Here is a 22,500-nt window from a genome sequence, read left to right as displayed (position 1 = left end):
AGACAAAAAAAAAACATCAAGCATAAGAACAGACATGAACCAGCAGCCCCTGTGGTGAAGCAGTTAGCACTGTACACTGACGGGAGAACACAGGTTTCAGCCCCATCAGTTATCAAGTTGTTTCTTAAGGGTGGTTTTTTGTTTTGTTTTGTTGTTGTTGGGGCTTTTCGTGTGTGTTTTTCAGCTCACTGCCAGCTCCTGCACAGAGTTGAGAGTGCTATGGGTTTTGAGTGGGAAGACTGGTACCACACAGCTGAGGATCATCCACTTCACGAGACACGTCTTTGGGAGAGCTGCTCAAATCTTGGTGTCTGTATCTCTCATTTTGGTGTGTGTATCCCCCATGCCTGGCTGATACTGGTGACATACCATGAAGGAAAGCATAGCGTACAGCCTTGTCAAGTACGGTAGTCCCAAATCTGGGTGGACCTCCATAGCAGCATCTTTTCTTTCATCCCCATCATCAAATATGTAGGAAACTAAATGTCCAAAACCCAGAGCACACACACAACTAAAAAAAAAATGAAAATGAATTTTAAAAGTAAGACCAGGAGACAAAGATATATTGGCAAGCAGGAAGACAAAAAATCAGTATATGATTAGCTCTTTCACCCCATCCAATCATCTAGTGATCTACCCAAGTCCTGTAGGGAAGGGGATATGGTGGTCGCTAGACAGCACTACTAAGATGACATCAAATACCTGCATGTACACAAGCACTCTCTCTCTCTCTCTCTCTCTCTCTCTCTCTCTCTCTCTTACACACACACACACACACACACACACACACACACACACACACACACACTGTACAATAAAGAGAAGGTAAAATACAAATATTTCTTCAAACATGAACACTAATAGAGAATACACTATGTGTACATTTCGAAGGAAAAACCATTCTCAGTCTCTTTGGTGCATCCTTTAAAAAAATAAATAAATAAATTAAAAAAAAGAAGAAGAAAAAAAGTGTATCCACAGATAAACAACACAGTGAAAACACAACATGGGGGGAAACAAAAACAAATCAATCTAAGTTCTGTTCATTCCAGACTCCTTCTGATAAAACTTTAAAAATCTAAAAAAGCAGAATTTGAAATACAAGAACAGTGAGCAAAAGAACCAAACATGATACTTGTCATATAAATGTGATGTGGTCTTACACTAAATGCCTGTGCATTACTTTGAGAGAGAGAGAGAGAGAGAGAGGGAGAGACAGAGACCGAAAGACAGAGACAGAGAGAGAAAGGAGGGAGAGAGAGAAATGGAGAGGGGGAGAGACACAGAGAGAGAGAGAGAGAGAGAGAGAGAGAGAGAGAGTGTGTGTGTGTGTGTGTGTGTGTGTGTGTGTGTGTGTGCATGGGTGCTGTTGTGTGCTGTATGTTTTGGCCAGAAAGAATTTTGATTTTTTACTCCTCAAAGACAAAACTCTTGTACATACTGCATGGTTCCTCTGTGTGAGTGTGTGTGTGTGTGTGTGCGTGTGTGCGCACACGCACGTATGCATGCGCGCACACGTGCAAGCATGTGTGTGTGTGTGTGTGTGTGTGTGTGCTGTTTAGTTTATGTACAAAGAGTGCAGCTGCAATGATTCTGTTTTTGTTTTTGTTCCCTAATCACCAAAGCACACATCACAACAAAAAGTGATTGACATGAGCATGGTTGGTGTATGCCGATAATCACACTACAGAGCAACTAAGAGGACACGAAAATTCAGCTTGCAGGAAGAAACAACATCAAAAGTCAAGGCAAAGAAACAAATGGTACAGAAACTCCTCAAAAGAAAAATATCGTAAGAGCAAAAAAAAGAAAAAGAAAAAAGAAGTGAACAACAGAACCTTTCCAAATCAAAGAAAAAAATTCCAACAAGAAGATTCTTTTTTTTTTGGTTTTCTTCTCTCTTTTTTTTTGATCCTACATCCAATACAATGCATAAGCATTTATAATGGAACAAAAGGACCAATGAAACAAAACCAAAAAGTATGAAACTTTCACACGCAGCAAAAAACATATCACTTCTGCTCAAACACACTGACAGCACCACATAAAACACTCAAACATTTCAAACCACTCATTCTGAAGCAACCTATAATTTCCAACAGCTATAAAAAAATTTAAATAAACTGCTAGAACGACACAACGAGTCATTGCGGAAATTAAGATCAGACAACTCTGCTACGATAACGAGACATGAAAATCAAACAGATCATGCTACAAAAAATAAATAACTAAATAAATAAAATAAAATTTAACCCAAAAAACGACGAAACACTGATACGCTCCACAAAACACTGGAGGAAGATAGTACCACAACACTAAAAATCCACGGATCACCTGAGCAACACAAGCCAGGAATCCCGTTTCCGGGGTCTTCTGCAAACACAAGGTCTGCAAAATTCAATCCCATTTATTTTTTTTTTTAGATTTTCTTCTAACTGATCCATGAAATAGGAAGATAGTAGATATTGAATGTTTATGATTGTTTTCACAACATGAGCAAGTCCATGAAATGTACTGCTTAGTATCGGGACAGATTTGTCGTCGTTGATGGTTTGAGATGAATGTTCGAGCATTACAACAAATTTATTGTTGATGGTTGGTTTGATAAATGTGAGAAAGCATCAATACAATGAAGGGAATCATTAACTGTTGTTTTACATGATCTCAGAATGAAAAGATTGGGATATTTTTGGTTTGATGATCATGACATCTTCATGAACAATGACTTTTGGTGAGCGAAAACATTTTCACAGTTAATGTTTTATTCCAAGTCATATTTCAGAATTATCTACCTATTAATTTCTTTATGATTTTTTTTGTTTAGAAAAAACAGCCTTCCAATGTCAAAACATGAACAGCAAGTTGATGATAAATATAACAAAAGCTTGAAAGACCAAGTTTGTTTGTGTTACAATTTTTTGAATGGACAAATAGTAAACATAACTGAAAAAACATAATATTCAATTCCCAGTTTAAAATCCAATTCTCAATGAGACAAACGTAAGAGATGGTTCCCACTATGCTTCTTTCAAGCAATTTTCAGTCCTTTGTATTTCTTTTTTGCAATGATAAGTGACAATTTCAGTCACTGAAAAACAAATATTCAAAACACACTGTGGTGTTCAGAAGCCCTGACACTCATCTTGAACAATTTTGTAGTTTCACATTCCCTTTGCCAATAACTCAAGTTTACATATTTTGTCTTTCTTTCCCTTTTACATTTTCTTCCAACTCCTCGAAGCAACGGCAGACTGCCGCTTCCATTGAATGATTTTTTTTTTTAGAATATATTTTCTAAACCAAGAAAACATGACTATGGGCAGAAAATAAGGACCAAAGCCACATTCACACACACACACACGGACACACACAGATATAAAGCGTCACACAATATTCCATGATACCTTTGGTACAACTGATCCATCAACCTGCCAGATAACCAATACGAACACAGTTTATGCACAATGCAAACCATCAGCATCAACACTGTTCACACACAATGCTAACCCATCAATACCAAATCAAACAGTCATACACGCAAAAGCCCATTCATGGATATGAGTGAACGTGGGAGTCGCAGTCCATGAACGAAGAAGGAGAAGAACACCATTTTTACACAACACTCTTTTCTTTTCCTCTTATATTCACAAGCAGTCATGGTTTATATACACACACACACACACACACACACACACACACACACACACACACACACACACACACACACACACACACACACACACACACACACATTTAGTCCACCACAGACTAGTGCCGACTTCAGGATTGGTGTTCAAGGTACTGACGCAATATTGAGTGCACACACAGTGCATAGATAAACACCAAGTTGTGAATTAACCTATTCATAACAAGCCTACTGTACAATACTTATTCATGTATCTATCATACGGTTTTCTGAAAGTAGTAAATTCAACAGTTCACTTTATATTAAAAATAAAATTCATCCATTCTCACAGTTGAGGGTCAAAGTATTCACCTATAAATAAGTCTATTTCACTATTTCTTTACATATTTACTTGTTGGCGGTAGAAGCGGTGAGGACAGATGCATGCTGGGTAGTTCTGTTCATTCTCCAGTTCTGTGCATTTCTTGCTATTGCATAGCTCTCTCTCTCTCTCTCTCTCTCTCTCTCTCTCTCTTATCCAGTCTAAACTGGGTAGGTAGAATTCTCACTTTCATGTCCTTCCTGTTTTTTTCTTTCTTTTCTTTTTTTTTTTTTTCGGGGGGGGGGGGGGGGGGGCTGGGGAGGTTTTTTTTTTTTTTTTTGTAGGTTTGGTTTTTTGGGTGTTTTTTTTTTTTGGGGGGGGGGGGGTTGGGGGGGTTGTTTTGTTTTTAAGGAGGAAGGGGGGGTGCTTTTTGTTTTTGGCAAGACAAACTGCTGGCGGACGGTTAATGGAAGCATGCAAGGTGGATAAAGCCATTTTCATTTTCTGTGCAGTTCTTGTCGCCAGGATTGCCTCTCTTTCTCTTCTCCACTCCCCTCTCCTCTCATCTCTCTTTCTGTTCTTCTCTGTCTCTGTCTCTCTCTGTCTCTCTCCCCATCTCTCTCTCTCTCTTCCAGGACAAGTTTCTTCTGTACATATGTCAAACATGGGATTTCTCTGAAAAGCAGATTTTTTCACAGGGTGAAGACACAGCATAGCTGAAGCCTTTGTGAACTAGCTTTGTACAAATGGTTGTGGTCATCTACAGGTGTCTTTTTTTTTTTCATCAATTTTTACACAGAATACTTACTTGGGTGGGTTGTTTCTGTTACAGAAGGTATCACAAAATCATTAGCACCATCCTTTTTTCTTTCTCTTTTTTTTCTTTTTTTTTTCCACGTTGTATTTAGATTTCAGTTGAAGCAACAACTTTGCTTTTCAGTTTGCCTTTCACGCCATCAGTTAAAGGTATTTCCCTCATTTTGCAAACAATAAATCATCCACACACACACACACACACACACACACACACGTCCCTCAATCTCTCCTCTCCAATTCTTTTCCTTTGCCACTCACTCATCTATTATTCACCTTTCCCATTCATGAAACATTTGAAAAAAAAACAACCAACCTATTTCTTGTTCAAAGATTCACAAGAATCTTTTTCTTTTCTCTTTTTTGCAATTCATATGCTTAATGCTGTTTAAAAAAAAAAAGGAAAAAGGTAGTATAAAACAGTGTCAACAAGACAAGATGAGACAGGAGGGACTCTATCATCTCCAGTTAGAGAAACTGGTGCAGAATCACATTATGGTTGGACAAGTACTCATCACACACACATGATTGTTATGTTAAAAAAAAATAAATAAAAAAATAAAAACCAGCAAATATTGAACAATGAAATACAGAATACTTCATCATCATCAAGAAGAGAAATTCATGACGAAAGATACAGAATGATAAAAGCATTGCACACATCGTTTCCACACATTCACTCCACCCACAGATTGCAGGTAATGTGTCTCAAACATGACAACAACAACAACAACAACAACAACAAAATCAACGACTCTGTGATTGTAGAACGTTTGAGAGTTTGGTCTCTGACTGAAGACTGGCACTATATAAGTACCAGTGATGCAAATAAAATCAAATGAATAAAATATTACAAAGATAGGAACTAAACATACTGCATGAGGCTTGTTTAAAATGATTTTTTCGGTTGTTTGTTACTTACAGTCAATGAGTTTTGTACATGAAAAGCTCTTAGAGCTCTCCACGAGAAATAGCACTGATTAACCCCTTGAATACCAAAGGACATAGTACATACATATATGTGCATAGTGACGTCACTGATGACATCATCAAAAGAAGGGATGTAGAACTATGGTGGGCTGAAAATTCACATTTGATCTTGAGAGGTACATCTCCAGGCCATTTTGCTCAGTTTTTGGCTGATTGTTCGGGATATTGGCTAATGACTTGAAACATCATTTTCTACCAACAGTCAAAGGGTTAAGTGTTTATCATCATTAGTAGTAGCATTAGTAGTGTTAGAATTATTACAGTATTAGTATCAGTATCATCATTGTTATAATCATTATCATTATCCGTATTATCATTATGACTAGTAGTAGTATCATTATCATTAGTACTATTATCATCATTATCATCATTATCATTGCACCGTTCACACTTACTTGAGGGACTCTTTGATAGCCTGTTCGCTGGCAGCCTCCTATATTATCATCATTATTATCATTACTAGCAATAGAAGTAGTATCATTATCACTGATGTTATCATCATCATCATCATCATTATTCTAACCTTTATCATCATTATGACTGCACAGTTCACACTCACTTGAGGGACTCTTCGATGGCCTGTTCGTTGGCGGCCTCCTTCTCTCTCTCCCTCCTCTCCCTCTCCAGCTCCTCCTGCCTCCTCCTCTCCTCCTCCTCCCGCTTCTGGATGCGCAGTTTCTGGGCCAGGCGCCGCGCCAGGGTGCCTCGCAGGTGGGTCTGGTCACAGGTAAGTAAACATGTGAATAAATGTAGATAAATATTTAGATAAATGCCTAATACACAAATAAATAGACAGACGGATGGATGGATGGATGGACGGACAGACAGACAGACAATCACAGGTAATACATGAATACATGAATAAATAAGTAAATGAAAAAAATCTATAAATAAATAAATACCTACCTAAATGAATACTTAAATAGATCAATAAGTAAATACTTAATCAATAAATAAATAAATAGACAGATGGATGGATGGAGAGAAAGACAGACAGTCACAGGTAAGTAAATATATATATGAATAAATGAATCAATCAATCAATAAATAGATAAATACTTAAATAACAACTTAAAAAAAAAATAAATAAATAGACAGATGGATGGATGGGTGGACGGACGGACAGACAAACAAACAGACAGACAATCACAGGTAATACATGAATAAATGAACAAATAAATAAATAGATGAATAAACAAAATATAATTCTGGGTAATCTCTTTTTCAGCAACCACAAAAAACAAAAAAAACCAAGTTGATGGATGAGTAAAAGTGTGGATGCAGAAACAGTTAAATGGAATGTTGAGAGAATAAGGAAGGAAAAATTATCTATGAAGAAAACAAAAAATCTGCCAATGTCAATGGAAATAATGCCATAGTAAATATTAATCACAAACGTATCCGAAATAATATTGATGTAACTGGCACAAACAGATACATCAACCAAAGACACAGTATGACTGCAAAAATGAAGGGATAAAAAAAAAAAGTAAAAATTATGAAAGCCCATTTACAGATATGAGAGAAAGCACCAACTGAAGCACACAATCGCTGAAGAAAAAAAAACACACCATTTATTCCAGTAGGAAAAATATTCAATAAACTAGCCAATAAACTTATGTTAACTGTGAAAGCATGTTCCTAACATTGGCAATCTTTATCCGAGGCTCTGCACCATCTTTGTATACCTGCTTCTACACCTGACTTACCTGTAATACAATGGCTGCCCGTCGTTTGCGCAGGTATGTAAGGCGAAGTCGGAATGATCGGAAGCTGTCTTGTAAAATGAGAGCAGCCTCTTTCTTTCTCAGGAATTCTGAAAGCCAACAGAAGCGTGTGTGCCGTGAGTTCAAAAGCAAAAGCTTGTGTCTATGTTTAATTATTTATCTATCAGATATTGTTCCTGTTGTTTTAAGGCATACATACTTTCAAGCGAAACAATGATTTCTGTCATTGTTTTTGTACCACACTAACTTTAATTACAATGCCAAGATGATAAGTCATTCATTTATTACTTCTTTTTTTTTCTGAGATACACATGCATACTTTCTTGCAAAATTGCAGTTTCCATTTAGTATCATTTTGTCTTTTTTGTCTTTTTTTTTTCACCATGCAAAACCACATCTTTATTCCACTGTTTTCTATAAACTTCTTTGTCAAAGAAGTTAAAAAGTAAACATTGCCTGAAATCTATGAAAGCACATAAAATCTCTCTGTTTTGGGGTCATTTTCTCTCCTTTTTATCCCTGTGTTCTCTCAAAACAAATTACACCCGCTCAATTAAATCATTGTGACTGTCCATATTTGTTCTTGAGAGCTGAATATGAAATTTTGCTGAAATCAATACTACCCTATATAGTCAGCACACAGAGAAACATGTTGTTAGAACACTGTGTGTGTGTGTGTGTGTGTGTGCGCGTGTGTGTGTGTGTGTTAGAGCATGTGTTTGTGGACACGTCAGCATGTCTGAGTGTTTTGTTTTCAGACTTGTTTGGTTTTTAGGTTTTTTCACGCCCAACGATAGCAATCATCAGAATTTGCATTTGCTGACACTGGTAAGCTTTTCACAAATTCATCTCCCATGGGACACAACAGTTTCCCCCATTTTTCACACCTTGTCTGAAGGGAACCAGTGCTGATTTCTATCGAATCCATCCTAATTCCTGTCCAAATCAACAATGTTTTTCCCATGGACAACGTCATCCTACTCAGACATGTGTGTGTTCTTTTTGGCTGTTGTATATGACAATGGAGAAAAGTGTGTGACAATGGAGCTTTTCTCTGTGTGTGTGATATTCATCAAGATTTTTTTCTTTTGTTTTTTTTATATCGCTCTCATGGCGTTGGGTGTCAATAATATTGTGATGACATCCTCTGTGTGTGTGTGTGTGTGTGTGTGTGTGTGTGTGTGTGTGTGGAGGGAAGAGGGCAGGGGCTGGTGGTGGTGGTGGGATCTGGAGGGTGGGGAGAGGGAGGTTAGGTTTCTGGGCTGTTTGCGAGTGTGTGTGTGTGTGTGTGTGTGTGTGTGTGTGTGTGTGTGTGTGTGTGTGTGTGTGTGTGTGTGTGTGTGTGTGTGTGTGTGTGTGTGTGTGTTGGATGCATATTTAGGGGTGCAGTTTTCATGTGAGAGCTTCTACTTTTGTGCACGGTTGGTAAGAAGGGTGTTTGAATGTGATATTATCATATCAGACTGGATGTTATAGTGTGTGTGTGTGCGCGAGTGAGTGAGTGTGTGTGTGTGCAAGAGTGAATGAGACAGTGAGTGAGTGAGTGTGAGTTTGTGTATTTGTGTATAAATGTGTGCGTGTGTAAGCGTATGTTTCTGTGCACACACACACGCATGCATGTGAGGATGCAGTCTCATGCCAAACCGAATTAACATTTTTCAACAAATTTCAATCATGTATCGCTCCGTTCTGGCATCGCATGTGCGCTACACAAAGGACAATCACAGCACAATGATGAGCATCCAGACCACTCCGAACACTCCAGGTTTACTGGAAGGGGTGGAAGTGAGGCAAGGTATGGGTAAGAGTTCCTGGGAAGAGCGGGTATGTGGGCTTGGGGGATTAGAACACTCACCAGTACATGGCTTGCTTTCGCTTGCTTGTCAGTCTCAGAGGTAGATATAAATAAATCTTTACAACTGCAATTTATATTGATTTTTAAATGTTTAAGATTGGTGTTTGATTATGCCTGGCGGGTTACCTGAACGTAGCTAAGAGTCACTTTTATACTTTCATTCTGTAATGTTGCATGAATAAAGATAATAAAAAAAAAAACCCAACAACAACTAAACATACAAATATAAGAATGAATAGGTAAGCTAAAAGAATTATTTTCTTCAATGGGAGAGAAGGGTGGTAGGGTAGGCATGTATGCGCACACACGCACGTACACACAGACGCACATACACACACACACACACACACACATGTACACACAGACATGCACATACAAATAAAACAATTAATAGGAAAGTCAGAAGATTCTTTTTTTTTTTTTTTTTTTTTTCTTTTTTCGCCTAATGGGAGGTCGTATACTGGAGCAGGTGATCAGCACTAACTAACCTCGCCTGCAGACAAAACCTCTCCAGATCCTCTGCACGGTGACAGCCTTCTGGTTCAGCAGACTCATCCGACTCTCCTCCAAAGGCTCAAACACCTTGTTCCTCATGAACACCTGAAGGCCAATGCCAACATTTTTCATTCATTTTATAGGCCTTAGTCCCTGAAGGGGGCGCTATGACAGTGAAAACACATGTTCATCTGTACACCCTGACAGCTGACATTTTTTTTTTTTTTTTTTTTTTTTTTTTTTTTTTTTTTTGCTGCCCCATCATCTGCACCGTTTCAGTGGCATTACTCCCACGCCGCTCATTTAGATTCCCCCATACACGGCCACACCCGGGTTCGTCCGTCGCAGTTCCAGCATCGGCAGTCCACAGGGAACCATCGATGTTAGGTCGCCATGAGGCCACACACCTGAGGAGACCCTGCACTGCTGCTGAGTCACTTCGGTGGTGTTCAGTGGTGCCTGTTCTGTTTTAACGTACTTAGGACACCACCTACTAAGCCCCCGACAAACGACAATAATGGCTTAGTCGCGGAGCCAGACTGAGTGAGCGTCCCTCCCAGAGTGGAGACCGCCACCACGTCCCTCAAACAACAGCCACCCATGAATCTGCCGACACTGACGACATTGACAGGACTCACCCCAAGCACGGAAGTGGAGGGGCATCGAAACTGAGGTCACCATGAGAGCAGGGCATGAAAGGCCACAGACTTTGAGACTATTTTGTTTTATATTGATGGCGATGAAGGAGGAGGAGGATGGCGATGATGATGACGATGTTGCTATGGAGGTCCATTTTGGTTTGGGACTGCGTGACAAGGCTGTACTCTACGCTTCCTGTCATAATGATATCCCGGCGTTAACCAGGCCCGAGAGATACAGACACTTGCAGTGTTGGTCAGGTAATTAGAGCAACACACCCAAAGACGCATCCTTGAAGTGGATGACACTCGACTGTGTGGTCCCAGTCTCCCCATTTAAGTCCACAGCACACTCAACTCTGGGTAGGAGCCGGCCACGGGCCGAAAAACCCACCTCCGCGGGGATTCGAACCCGCGTCCTCCCAGCCGTCAGTCCGCGACGCTAACCACTTCGCCACGGCGGCTGGTGCTGACATTTAATTCAACAACAAAAGATTACAACAACGCAGGTCACCGTAAAACTCACAGACCAAAAAGGGGTGATGTGAAGACAGACAGACTGACAGACAGACAGACAGATATATAATTTTTTTTCTTCATAAAAACTAAGAAATCTTAATGAACAATCTGAAGGGGTGATGTGAAGACAGACAAACAGACAGAGAGACAGAGATTTTTTTTTTTTTTTTTCATAAAAACTAAGAAATCTTAACGAACAACTGTGTGAAGATATCAGCTTGAAAAACAGCTTTATGTAAACATTAAAAACAAGAACCACATACCAAAATATACCCAAAGACATTAAAAAAAAAAGACAACTAACAAAACCCAAACATGTTCTGCGGTATTGATAAGCATAATACATACTTAAGGCACTCCCATTCCATATAAGTAATCTACAGCTCCACGTCTACTTAAACAATGCATGTTTGTGTGTGCATATGTGTGTGTGTGTGTGTGTGTGTGTGTGTGTGCGTGTGCGTGTGTGTGAGTGTGTGATTGCATGCATGTGTATTCTTATGTATGTTGTGTCTGACTGACATTTTATTGCAAAGCACTTTGAGAGGTTTGAAAGTGATAAAGAATGTACTATCATCATCATTGCAAAGCACTTTGAGAAGTTTGAAAGCACTATATAAATATACTATAATCATCATCAGTAGTAGTACTAGTAGTAGTAGCAGCAGTAGTAGTAGTAGTGGAAGTAGTATCATCATCACTATCACCATCATCATCATCATCATCATCGTTTTAAATAATGACAATATCATTATCATTATTATTATTATTACTGTCATTATTATAATTATTACCATTATTATCATTTTCATCATCATCATTGTCATTACTATCATCATCATCATTGTTATTACTATCATCAACATCATTACTATCATTTCTATTGTCACTATTCTTATCATCATTGTCATCATCATCATCATTTCTATTATTATTGATAATATCTATATCACCATTATCATCATCACTATCATTACTATTATTATCATATTCATCATCATTATTATCTTTACTGTTTACCTTGGTTTTTCCGACTTGCCACTCTGTGGAGGGGAGGTTCAGCGCATTCAGAATGCTGATGGCGGCGGTGCGGGGATCCTGGTTGCGGGCAGCTCGGTTCAGCAGGATGCCATACTTGACGAGGAATGTGTCATTGGGGATGTGCACTGGGTACCCCTGCAAACACACTCTTCATGTACCCCCATCAAGCAGCAGATTGCAACAGTTTCTTTTTTCCTTTTCTTTCTTTTTTTAAATTTTTTTATAGCAAGCCTACATGGGCACCAATGCATTTAAATACATTTCTGACACACAAATTCTGCCAGTGGAGACACTTTTCATGAACCCAATCAGTTTTCCTTTCTTTTTTTTCTGGCATGCTGACTTGGGCACCAATGTATTTAACCCATTTCTGACCACAGGCAACAAATTGTTTGTCCTGCGAAATTCTGCCAGTGGACACATCCTTCATGTACCCCATGCGGCAGATTGCTTCAATTTTCTTTGCCGAGTGGCTTGGTTTTTTTTGTTGTTGTCCTTTTTTTTTAATTTCTAGCATGCTGACTTGGGCACCAATGCATTTAAACAGGTTTCAGGTCACAGCTGACTGATTGTTTGTCCTTGCAACATTCTGCCAGTGGATTGCAACTGACTAATTGTCGACAACAACACATCTAATGCTCTTCATGTATTTCATACAACAGCTATTGGATGTTTTGCTTCTTGTGACATAATAAACTATTTCAGACTGATGAGTCACTTCTCGTTTGATACAAATGATATCCGGAAAACATATCAATCTGTCAATTTCCTTAACTCTTGATAATCAAAAACGAAAAAAAAAAAAAAATCTAACCAGTTGCCATGGCGAAGTGGCTAGTGATGCAGACTGATAGTTGACAGGATGTGGGTTCGAGCCACATAAAATGAGGGCTTTTTTGGGGTTTTTTCAGTCTGTGACCGGCTCCTACTCAAGGCTGAGTGTGCTATGGACACAAATTGGAAGACTGGGACCACATAGTCAAGGGGTCATCCGCTTCATGGATGTGTATGTGTATTCAGGCATGTTGCTCAAAATTCCTGACGAATACTGCAGGTGCCTGTACCTCTCATTCTGGCTGACTCAAAAATACACCATGAGAGTAGAGCCTTGTCAAGTTGTACCAAACTTAAATGGACCCCACCCTCATAGTAATGGGAGTCTCCCGTCGGACTGACGGACGAGTAGGCAGGCAGGCTTATCTGTCGGTGTGTGTCCTCATATGGGAGAAGAGGCCGATTCTGGATGCGCAGCACTTCCCACAGGTGTTGCAAGGGAAAACGTCTCCAGAAGTTGAGCCCTGCTTCCTTTGCTCACGCTTCTCCTTAATGGCCAGAGTTCTCTTCTTTTCAGACGTCTTTATGCCACCAGAGCACAGCATCCTCCAGCGAGAGCGGTCAAGGGCATCAGTTTCCCAGGAAGCAATTTCCATGTCACAGGCTTTGAGGTTTGTCTTTAACTCACTCCATGCCAAGAGTTTTTGCCCTTGCCAATCCCTGAAAACCCAGGGTTTGTATAGGATGGGGAAAAAATTGTAAAAAAAAACAAATAAACACCCAGACAATTGATATTTAGTATATGTATGCAAGGAATGTTGTTCCATATGTGTGCAAAAAATCAGAGTATTTACTCACCATCTTGATGTTGATCGCGGTATCCATATTTTGTGTATTTTTTAGCATTTTTGCACCCATCAGAAAGGTACACCAAGTGCCCTTGAACATGTTCCACATCGCATTCTAACACTATTTGAGGAACTGAAGACCTAGTGCATGCAATGAAGTATGAACAGGTGGTGAAGAAAGTTGAAATTCACACATACAAAAAAAAATATTGTCTATACATAATGAAAAAAAAAGGAGTTCACTGTACACAAAAGCCTGATGTAGTATCACCGACAATAGTCTTGTCTTGAGTGGAAGAGCTCATGGCAGGTGATGCTGAGTCCTGGGAGGAAAAAAGGAAGAATTGTCAGTCCAATCACTGGTGAAAACACTTGCAAAATCGTCCGTTTCCTCAGTGGTTTCGTCGTCTGTGTCTGTCTCATCTGTTGGCACATGTTCCTCACTTTCCTCTCCATTGTAAACACTCTCTTCAGCGGCCAAATCTATTTCTAGTTCATCAGGATCTGGTTCAAATTCACTGTCCCCCTTCGACATCAGAGCCTTCAGTTTGGATCATTTCCAAAGCATCTTCGACGCTGAGTAACATTTCACCTCTCCGACCGTGACGAACACTTCGCCGTGACGCCATCTTGTCAAACAACTTACAAAGGTGACAGGGGGCACGCTTTGTTATCAACTGCGGTTGAGCTTATCGCGACACACACGCAGCATGTGTGAATGAAAAGCTGACCAGAGGTGACGTAAGATATCACATCTGCTTTTGATTTTCGCATCCGACGCGTCACTCCGACAGCACGACTTTTTAAAATCTAAGTCCGCATATGCGGACATTGGCATCCAACGCTTTCTCAGACGATGTCCGCATATGCAGACAATGGCAACGAGTGAGTTAAGGTGTCCTTGAAGCGCTTGCAGAGTCTTCCAAGTTTGCGGTGGCCTTCCTTCAGCTAGCCCTCATAGCAGCATCTTCATTATCCCCATCATCATTATCACGATATAGAAAATAAAATGTTTCAAACTCTGGGTCACAACAACAACAACAACAACGACAACAAAACACTTATCAACTCACTTCTCGTTTGATGCGAATAATGTCAAGCATGCCAGAGTAGCGTAGCTGCTGCAACACTTCGGTGGGCTGGTAGTCGTTGGGCAACTTCTTCCCGTTGGGCTTCAGGCAGCGAACATACCTGCCCATTACAGTCACCGTGCATGAAGTGAGGGAACGGTAAAGGAGGCAAGAGAGGGTAATGCAGCAGAATTTCAGAACAGTATCTGAGAATCATTGTATCCAAAAATAAATATCATCTGGAAAAAAAAATGAAGGGAGAAAGATTTTTTCTTTTTTTCCCATGCAGCTTCATCACCAACAAAAACAATGTTTTCTCTGGTAAAAGAAGCTAGAATTAAAAACTTTTTCAAACTTGGGTCATTTTTCAAACACTCTTAAGTAATGAAAAAATGTATGCCATTTTTTTTCTCTTATTTTTTCTTTTCTGGACAATTTTTTTTTTTTTTAATTCAAAACTCTGATTACATCACAGTTTCAGTTCCAGTTTCTCAAGGAGGCATCACTGCGTTTGGATAAATCCAAATACGTTACACCATATCTGCTAGACAGATGCCTGACAGCAGCATAACAACGTGCCTGTCAGGCCTTGTATGCATGCTTATATATTCATGTACCTATTGGAGTGGATTTCTTTTTACAGAATTTTGCCAGTGGACAACACTCTCGCTGCCATCGATTCTTTTCCAGAGTGCCAAGTGTGTGCTGAACATGCGACCTCGGTTTATAATCTCATCCGAAAGATTAGACACTCAGTTTGATTATCCAGTCAAACTTGGGAGAAAGGGCGAGAGCGGGATTCGAACCCACACCCTCAAGGACTCTCTGTATTGGCAGCTGAGCATCTTAACCTTTCTGCAACCTTCCTCCCACATCACAACAATGCTTTACAAGAAACACATGATAAACCTGGACAGGGCTTGTGCATGGAAGACTTGCCACTGAACTGGCATGGGCGATGGATCAGCTAAAAATATATAAACAAATAAAATAAAATAACAGAATGACTCATCCGCTTCACTCACCAAGGGTTAGTGCAGTCCAGGACATCCACAAGGGCAGACAACTGATGCTTGAAGGTGTCGCTGACGGTGGGTTTGCTTTTGGCGGTGCGGGAGATGGTCTGCCTTCCCTGCAGCACTTCCATTCGTACCCCCAGCAAGTCCTGTGGCACAATGCTTGTGTGATGTGAATGACAGAATACAGACTGGAGTTTTTCCTACTTAATCATCTTTAAATAGAAAAAAAAAACCTACAGTTTACTGAACAAATAATGTGTATGATGTATGTGTGTGTTTGTGTGTGTGTGTTCTTGTGTACTTTGTGTCTGACTGACTTATTGTTGTAAACACGTTGAGAGGCTTGGAAACGCTTTATACATGTACCATCATTATCATTATTATTATTATCATTAAGAAACGTTCTCCCCCCCCCCTCCCCCACCCGCCCTCTACCCCCCCACAACCAAATAAACCTCACCTGAAAGCGGGTGAGATCCTTGACGAAGGCGTTGGAGGAGTTGCGCATGAGCTCGAACAGCTGGTCCTGCTGGGTGTCCTTGTTCTTGTCCAAGAATCCTTGGGCCTTGTAGACCACCGTGCCCGCATAGTGCCGAACCCCAAACTCCTTCTCCCAGTTGCGGCGGTCGCTGCCCTTGATGTAGTACGGGTGGTCCTCCAGAGTCTCGTGTTGCTTGATGAGGTAGGACTTGTCCGTGCCCTGTGTATTGTGTTGTGTTGTATTGTATTGTATTTGCATTGCAGTGCAGTGCATTCCATTGTGTTGTATTGCGTCATATATGCAAGGCACTGCATTGTATTGCATTGCATTGTATTGCACTGTATTGTATAACTCTTTTGTCACAACTTATTTCTCATATTGTACTGTATTGTATTGCATTGCATTGTAATGCACTGCACTGCATTGTATTCTATTGTATTACTCTTTTGTCACAAAAGATTTCTCTGACTGTTTCCGTGTAAATAAAAACACCAAAAAAAAAGTTGTAACTGCCCTTCAGACATACTTCACGGATCTTATTTCACTAAAATTCAGCAGTCAAGGGGTCAGATTTGTTTCCTCCATGGAATCAGCAAAGATATAGGAAAATTCTTTACCCTCAGCCTTGATTCATAAAGAGGTAACATGGGGTTTAGGGGGACAGAAAAATGTGTGAAAGACGCATTTCAGTCTAAAATTTAGTCTGGGGAAAAATAAATCAAGGACAAGTCAGTCAAAACAAGGACCATTTATCAGGAAGATAAAACCCTGTATCTTTTTAGAAGTAGTACAGAACTACCGGCCTTTATTCAACAGAAATAACGTGGAATTACTACTCTTCATTTTTTAAAAGAAATAGTGTGGAAATGCCACCCTTTGTTAAATAGATGTAGGGTGGATTTACACCGCCCTGTATTTAATAGACATATTGTGGAATTACCAACCTTTTTTTTTTTTAACAGATGAAGTGTGGAGTTACCACCCTTTGATTAATGAATGCAGTGTGGAATTCCCGCCCCCCACCCCCCCCCTCCCCCCTCCCTTTATTCAATTGAAGCACTTTCCACAATGTCATTATAATTTTTTTTTTTTTTTTTTTTTTTTTTTTTTTTTAAATGCAAAAACTATCCAGATCACACAGAAAAGAACACCACTTTCCAACACCAGCATGGTATCTTATGGTTAAGTTTCACTCCTGTCTTTGCACTGACCTGCGGAAAGCGGCATTCCTCGTCCAGCATTTTCAGGACACATCTCGGGGGCTGGAAACAAAGAAGCAAACAAACGGAATAGTGTAGAGGACATGTCTTTAAATACCAAGAGTACCAGGTTCACATGAAAAACTGGAAAGGACAGTACTTAAAACTTAAAAGATATAAATATGAATTGGAAATCACATGAAATACAAATACAGTAGAATCGTAGATACACATGCATATACATATAAGTGCTTGCGCATGTGCATGCTCACACACACACACACACACACACATATACATGTGCATGCATGCACATTACATACGAAGACAAAAAAGAAGGATGTTTATGGACAATACCACAAAATAATCAATAATGATGACCAAAGAACAAAACTAAATCCGTAAAAACAAAACAAATCAATAAAGGAGACTGAATAGCTGTAAATGCCGTGAAGAAAATTACCAAATACATCACAAAACAATGGAGTCAAAATTCAAAAAGTAACAATCTGCTTTAAAAAAAAAATCATATCAAAGAATGAAAACAAAACTAGGATAGCAAGATATATATATATATATATATATATATATATATATATACATACACACATATGTGTGTGTGTGTGTGTGTGTGTTTATGCATGCATGTGTGCAGGATTAAAGGATCCTACCTTTTCCAGAAGCTCCACACATTTACTGTTGTCGGTGAAGGTGATGTGGGAGAACTGGATCTCCTCCTCACGATACTGGAACACACAAAATCCACACTCATCATCAGCATCCCAATGCCAAATGTAATAAGTATATCATTAAATGCTTGAAGCGCAGAGCTTGGTTGCATAAGCAATCTTAGCAGGGCTAAATTTGCTCAGCATTAAGAGTTTACCTATGCTGTAGAATTAGCAAAGACATTATATCTAGGCTTTATAATCTAGGTAGCTTTTACTGTCAAAAATATTTTTTATATATTGTTTCCAATGCTAAAGTTTCCAAACACTAATGCAACGCCTTCCAATACTTATTTTTCATAATGCCAAATGCAATCCAGCCCAGAATCAGAGCCATGACATGTAGATTGTCAATATTCTATTTCAAGCTCAATTCACCCTAACAGAAACAGGAAGAGTGTTGACAATTGATTTAAAAAACAAAAAAACAAAAAAACAACAACAAAAACCAGTCACAGGGTGAAAGGAAGAGAGAGATTAAGAATGATGTGTGTGTGTGTGTGTGTGTGCGCACGCGCGTGCGTGCATGCATGCATATGTGTGTGAGAGAGAGAGAGAGAGTGCGTACTTCAGTGCATTTGTGCTGCAGGAATGTGAAAATGAAAGTCTGTGAAAAGGCATGCGCTGTTAATTAAGGCCTCTCATTTCCTTACACCTTTCTCTGCTATTCTCTCCCTTTCTTCCTTTCTTTCTCTGTGCTTCATACTATGGTGAGTTAGTGGAGTGTCTGGTGTGCAACCAGAGCCCTGATCATGAATCTACATGTGTGTCTGGAATGGGGTTGGGAGGGAAGAGAATATCTCTGTGTGTGTGTGTGTGTGTGTGTGTGTGTGTGTGTGTGTGTGTACCCAAGAGTGTGTGTGTGTGTGTGTGTGCGCGCGCGCGTGTGCATGTGTGTGTGTGTGTGTGTCTGTGTGTGAGGAGAGAGAGCGAGAGAGAGAGTGAGCAACAGGAAAACCGAATGCACTTCAATCAGGGTCTTATCTAAACAGTATGGCCATCTGCAAATTTGTTACCCCAGCTCTCACCCCACCCCACCCCCCTCTCTCTTTTTCTGCACCCCCCCCCCCCCCCACCCCCCCCACACACACACACACACACACGCCCTCCCCCGCCCCCTCTCTCTCTCTCTACACACTCAAGCTCCTTTAAAAGTGGCACTGAGTCATTGACGTCTGTGGTCTAATTACCCTCGATGCATAAAACATGAAGTGTCGTGGTGGCGTAGCGGTCTCCTGTGTACGTACGTACGCTCTTGCCTTGCTGGTGGTGGTGAGTGTGCTGTGGTGGTGCTACAGGCGATTATTTCACAGCTGGCACAAGCAGTGATGCAACATTGATATGTGTGTGTGTGCGCGCGCGCGCTTGCATGTATGTGTCTGTGTGTGTGTGTGTGTGTGTGTGTGTGTGTGTGTGTGTGTGTGTTGCGCGCGCACACACACACACACACACACACGCACGCACATGAATGCACACTGTTTTGGCGCCATCAATTTAACTAATTCAGTTGTTTTAATGCGTGCATATTATGTGTACTGTTCGATGTTGCAATCTGCTCTTAACCTTTCCTGACCTAAAAAAAAAAAAAAACACACAAGGAAGAGGGCGAAGGGGGTGGATGGATAGAAGCAGAAAAGGAGATCAGAAAGGAGGAGTGGAGTAGGAGGCGGGGGATGGGGGTAAGGGGGTGAGGGGGTGGGGGGTGAGGGGGGCAGGAGGGGAAGAGGGGCGAGCGACGGACACATACGCAAAAAACATCAACTCACAAGAAGGAACAAACAGAAAATTTTCTACTCCTGAGATGTAAGAATGCATATCAATGCTCTGTGTGCCCCTCTCTCTCTCTCTCTCTCTCTCACACACACACACACACACACACACACACACACACACACGTGCTCTGTGTCCGTCTCTCTCTCTCTCTCTCTCTCTCTCTCTCTCTCCCTCTCTCTCTCTCTCAGCCAACTCATTTCCCCGCCACACTTTCCCACTCTCTTACACTGACAGCCTGACCAAACAAAAGCGCTACAAAGGGCGGAATCTGGCACTACAAACAAAACAGACGCTGTGTATACACGGTTCCCAACCTCTGTCCATACATACCACATACTGTTCCGACCAAAAGATCCTTCAAGCGCCTACATACCAGATGCAGCCGCCTGCTGCTTTATTCATCCACATCCCTCCCTCCCTCCTTCCATCCCCCAACCCCACTCCATCCACAAACCCAACTCACCCCCCACCCCCACCCACCTCCTCAGTCTCCTCCCAACCTCAGCCTCGCTTCTTCTTCTTCCTCCTTCTCCTCCTCCTTCCTGCACGCGTCCACAATAAAAATGGTTGCAGCGAAACCCAAACCTGATAGATATGCGTGTGCAACTTTTTTCTCCCCCCCCCCCCCCCCCCCCCCCCCCGTTTAAAAAAAAAAAAAAAAAAAACTCTCCCTCTCTCTCTCATTGTCCATACACCATCTCACCCCTTCTTCAAACCCCAACAACACCTCAGTCCTGACAAATCGGGCTGCGATGTTGACAATCAGCTTCAAAGAGGAGGGTGGCATAATCAGTTGAATCAATGAAATATGATGGATGGCGCCCGCCACCGGAGTGACCCTATCGGCAGCAGTGCAGGGTCACCTCTGGTGAGTGGCTTCAAGGCGACCCCGCACCAATAGGTCCCTTCGGAGTTCCGGCATACTTGAGTTTGCATCAGACTGTGGTTGTGTAGGGGATGGGGGGTAAAATGAGTAATGTGGGTAAACTGAAACGGTCTAAATGATGGGCAGTTAAAAAAAAAGAAAAAAGAAAAAGAAAAAAAAGACTTCTTTTAAAAGAGGGTGGAAGGTGGAGGTGGAATCGGGCTGGGAAAAGAAGTGTGTGTGTGTGTGTGTGTGTGTGTGTGTGTGTGTGTGTGTGTGTGTGTGTGTGTGTGTGTGTGTGTGTGTGTCTGTGTGTGTGTGTGTTTTCGTGCCTGCAAGAGCAACTGTGGATGGTGAATCGGGAGATTACTTCAGGAACGAAACAGGAACGGCCATGAACCCTCTCCCGTTCACTGGTCATTCAGTGAACATTATTTATATATACATAGCAATGTGGAATTTATTTCTTACTGAGGGCCCTGTGATGAGCGCTCGACAGTCTATCATGTGCTTACACACACACACACACACACACACACACACACACACACACACACACACACACACACACACACACACGGCCACTCTACTTTCAGCAGTAAAAGGACGTTTAGCTTTAAAACAATTTTTTTTAAGCATGCAGGGACATTAACCAGCAACACCAATGCTTCGTTCAATGGAGACCTCATCAGGACTGGCTGCTATAGCTCCGGGGTGCCGAGCAAGATGATTTTACAACCCAACCCCCTCCCCCAAAAACCTCTCTCTCTCTCTCTCTCTCTCTCTCTCTCTCTCTCACTCCCCTACGTCCCTCATCAGTGAATCTGATGTCATCGGGCAAATTTTGTTTGTCGTCCAAATTCAGATTACCTGCCGCTAATCGCTTAGAAACCCTCACCCCAAACTTCCCATTATATTTCTGGATAATATGTTCACAGCCAAATGCATTCAACATTCTCATATTCTCTCTCTCTCTCTCTCTCTCTCTCTCTCTCTCTCTCTCTCTCATGCAGGTTTAACGTCAAATACCAAGAATACTCATTTCAGGAGAGCGCGCGCCGTGCCTGCCAACTTGGAAAAGATGGAGAGAGAGGTAAGAGGGCACGGTGGAAAGAGTTCCTGAAAAGTGATGACATGCTGGATGTCTGCCTCATAACGAAGAGCAAGCACTTACTTATTTATTCATTTATCTATTTATTCATCTATTCATTCGTTCATATATATATATATATATATATATATATATATATATATATATATATATATATATATCCATTTGTTTGTTCATTTTATAATAGACACGCTAAAACAACACAAGTATCAGTACTCTTTGTGAAACAAACGACACACACAACTTCAAGCCGTTCAAAGGTTGTATGTTAACACACCATCCTTCCACCTTAACCAACCCACCCCAGCACCAACTCCTTCTGGCAAACAGTGTTTGCAGGAAAGGAAATTGCTTCTCGAGCTTTCAAACAGAACAAGTAATAGTGATCAGCGGGGAAAAAAAAAAGAAAAAAAAAAGGCACCACCAGTACCGCGTGTTCTTTGTCCTGGGCAAAATGATTATACGTGACGAAGGGAAAACAGAAGTACATTATTCTTCCAGAATATGCAACTAGCCTTCACCATAACATATAGCACATTATGATGCTGGCTGCCCTAGGAGTAGGAGGTGGCGGGGTTGGGGGGTGGGGGGGGGGGTGTTAAGAAAG

General features: G+C 40.9%; 1 protein-coding gene across 1 annotated transcript in view; it reads right to left on the bottom strand.

The window, feature by feature from the left end:
* LOC143296612 (myosin-VIIa-like) overlaps positions 1-22,500 on the bottom strand; it is a 220,551-nt gene that overhangs the window by 48,866 nt on the left and 149,185 nt on the right. Inside the window, exons 10-18 of the mRNA XM_076608641.1 lie at positions 18,088-18,162; positions 17,429-17,479; positions 16,197-16,436; positions 15,743-15,882; positions 14,721-14,838; positions 12,005-12,160; positions 9,821-9,932; positions 7,460-7,566; positions 6,310-6,467 (exon numbers count right to left, since the gene is read on the bottom strand). Coding sequence (XP_076464756.1) covers positions 6,310-6,467; positions 7,460-7,566; positions 9,821-9,932; positions 12,005-12,160; positions 14,721-14,838; positions 15,743-15,882; positions 16,197-16,436; positions 17,429-17,479; positions 18,088-18,162 — 1,157 coding nt within the window. The remainder of the gene's footprint in view (positions 1-6,309; positions 6,468-7,459; positions 7,567-9,820; positions 9,933-12,004; positions 12,161-14,720; positions 14,839-15,742; positions 15,883-16,196; positions 16,437-17,428; positions 17,480-18,087; positions 18,163-22,500) is intronic.

Source organism: Babylonia areolata, chromosome 21 (genome assembly GCF_041734735.1).
Source record: "Babylonia areolata isolate BAREFJ2019XMU chromosome 21, ASM4173473v1, whole genome shotgun sequence".
Taxonomy (NCBI): Eukaryota; Metazoa; Mollusca; class Gastropoda; order Neogastropoda; family Buccinidae; genus Babylonia; species Babylonia areolata.
This window is presented reverse-complemented; position numbering and strand designations above follow the sequence as displayed.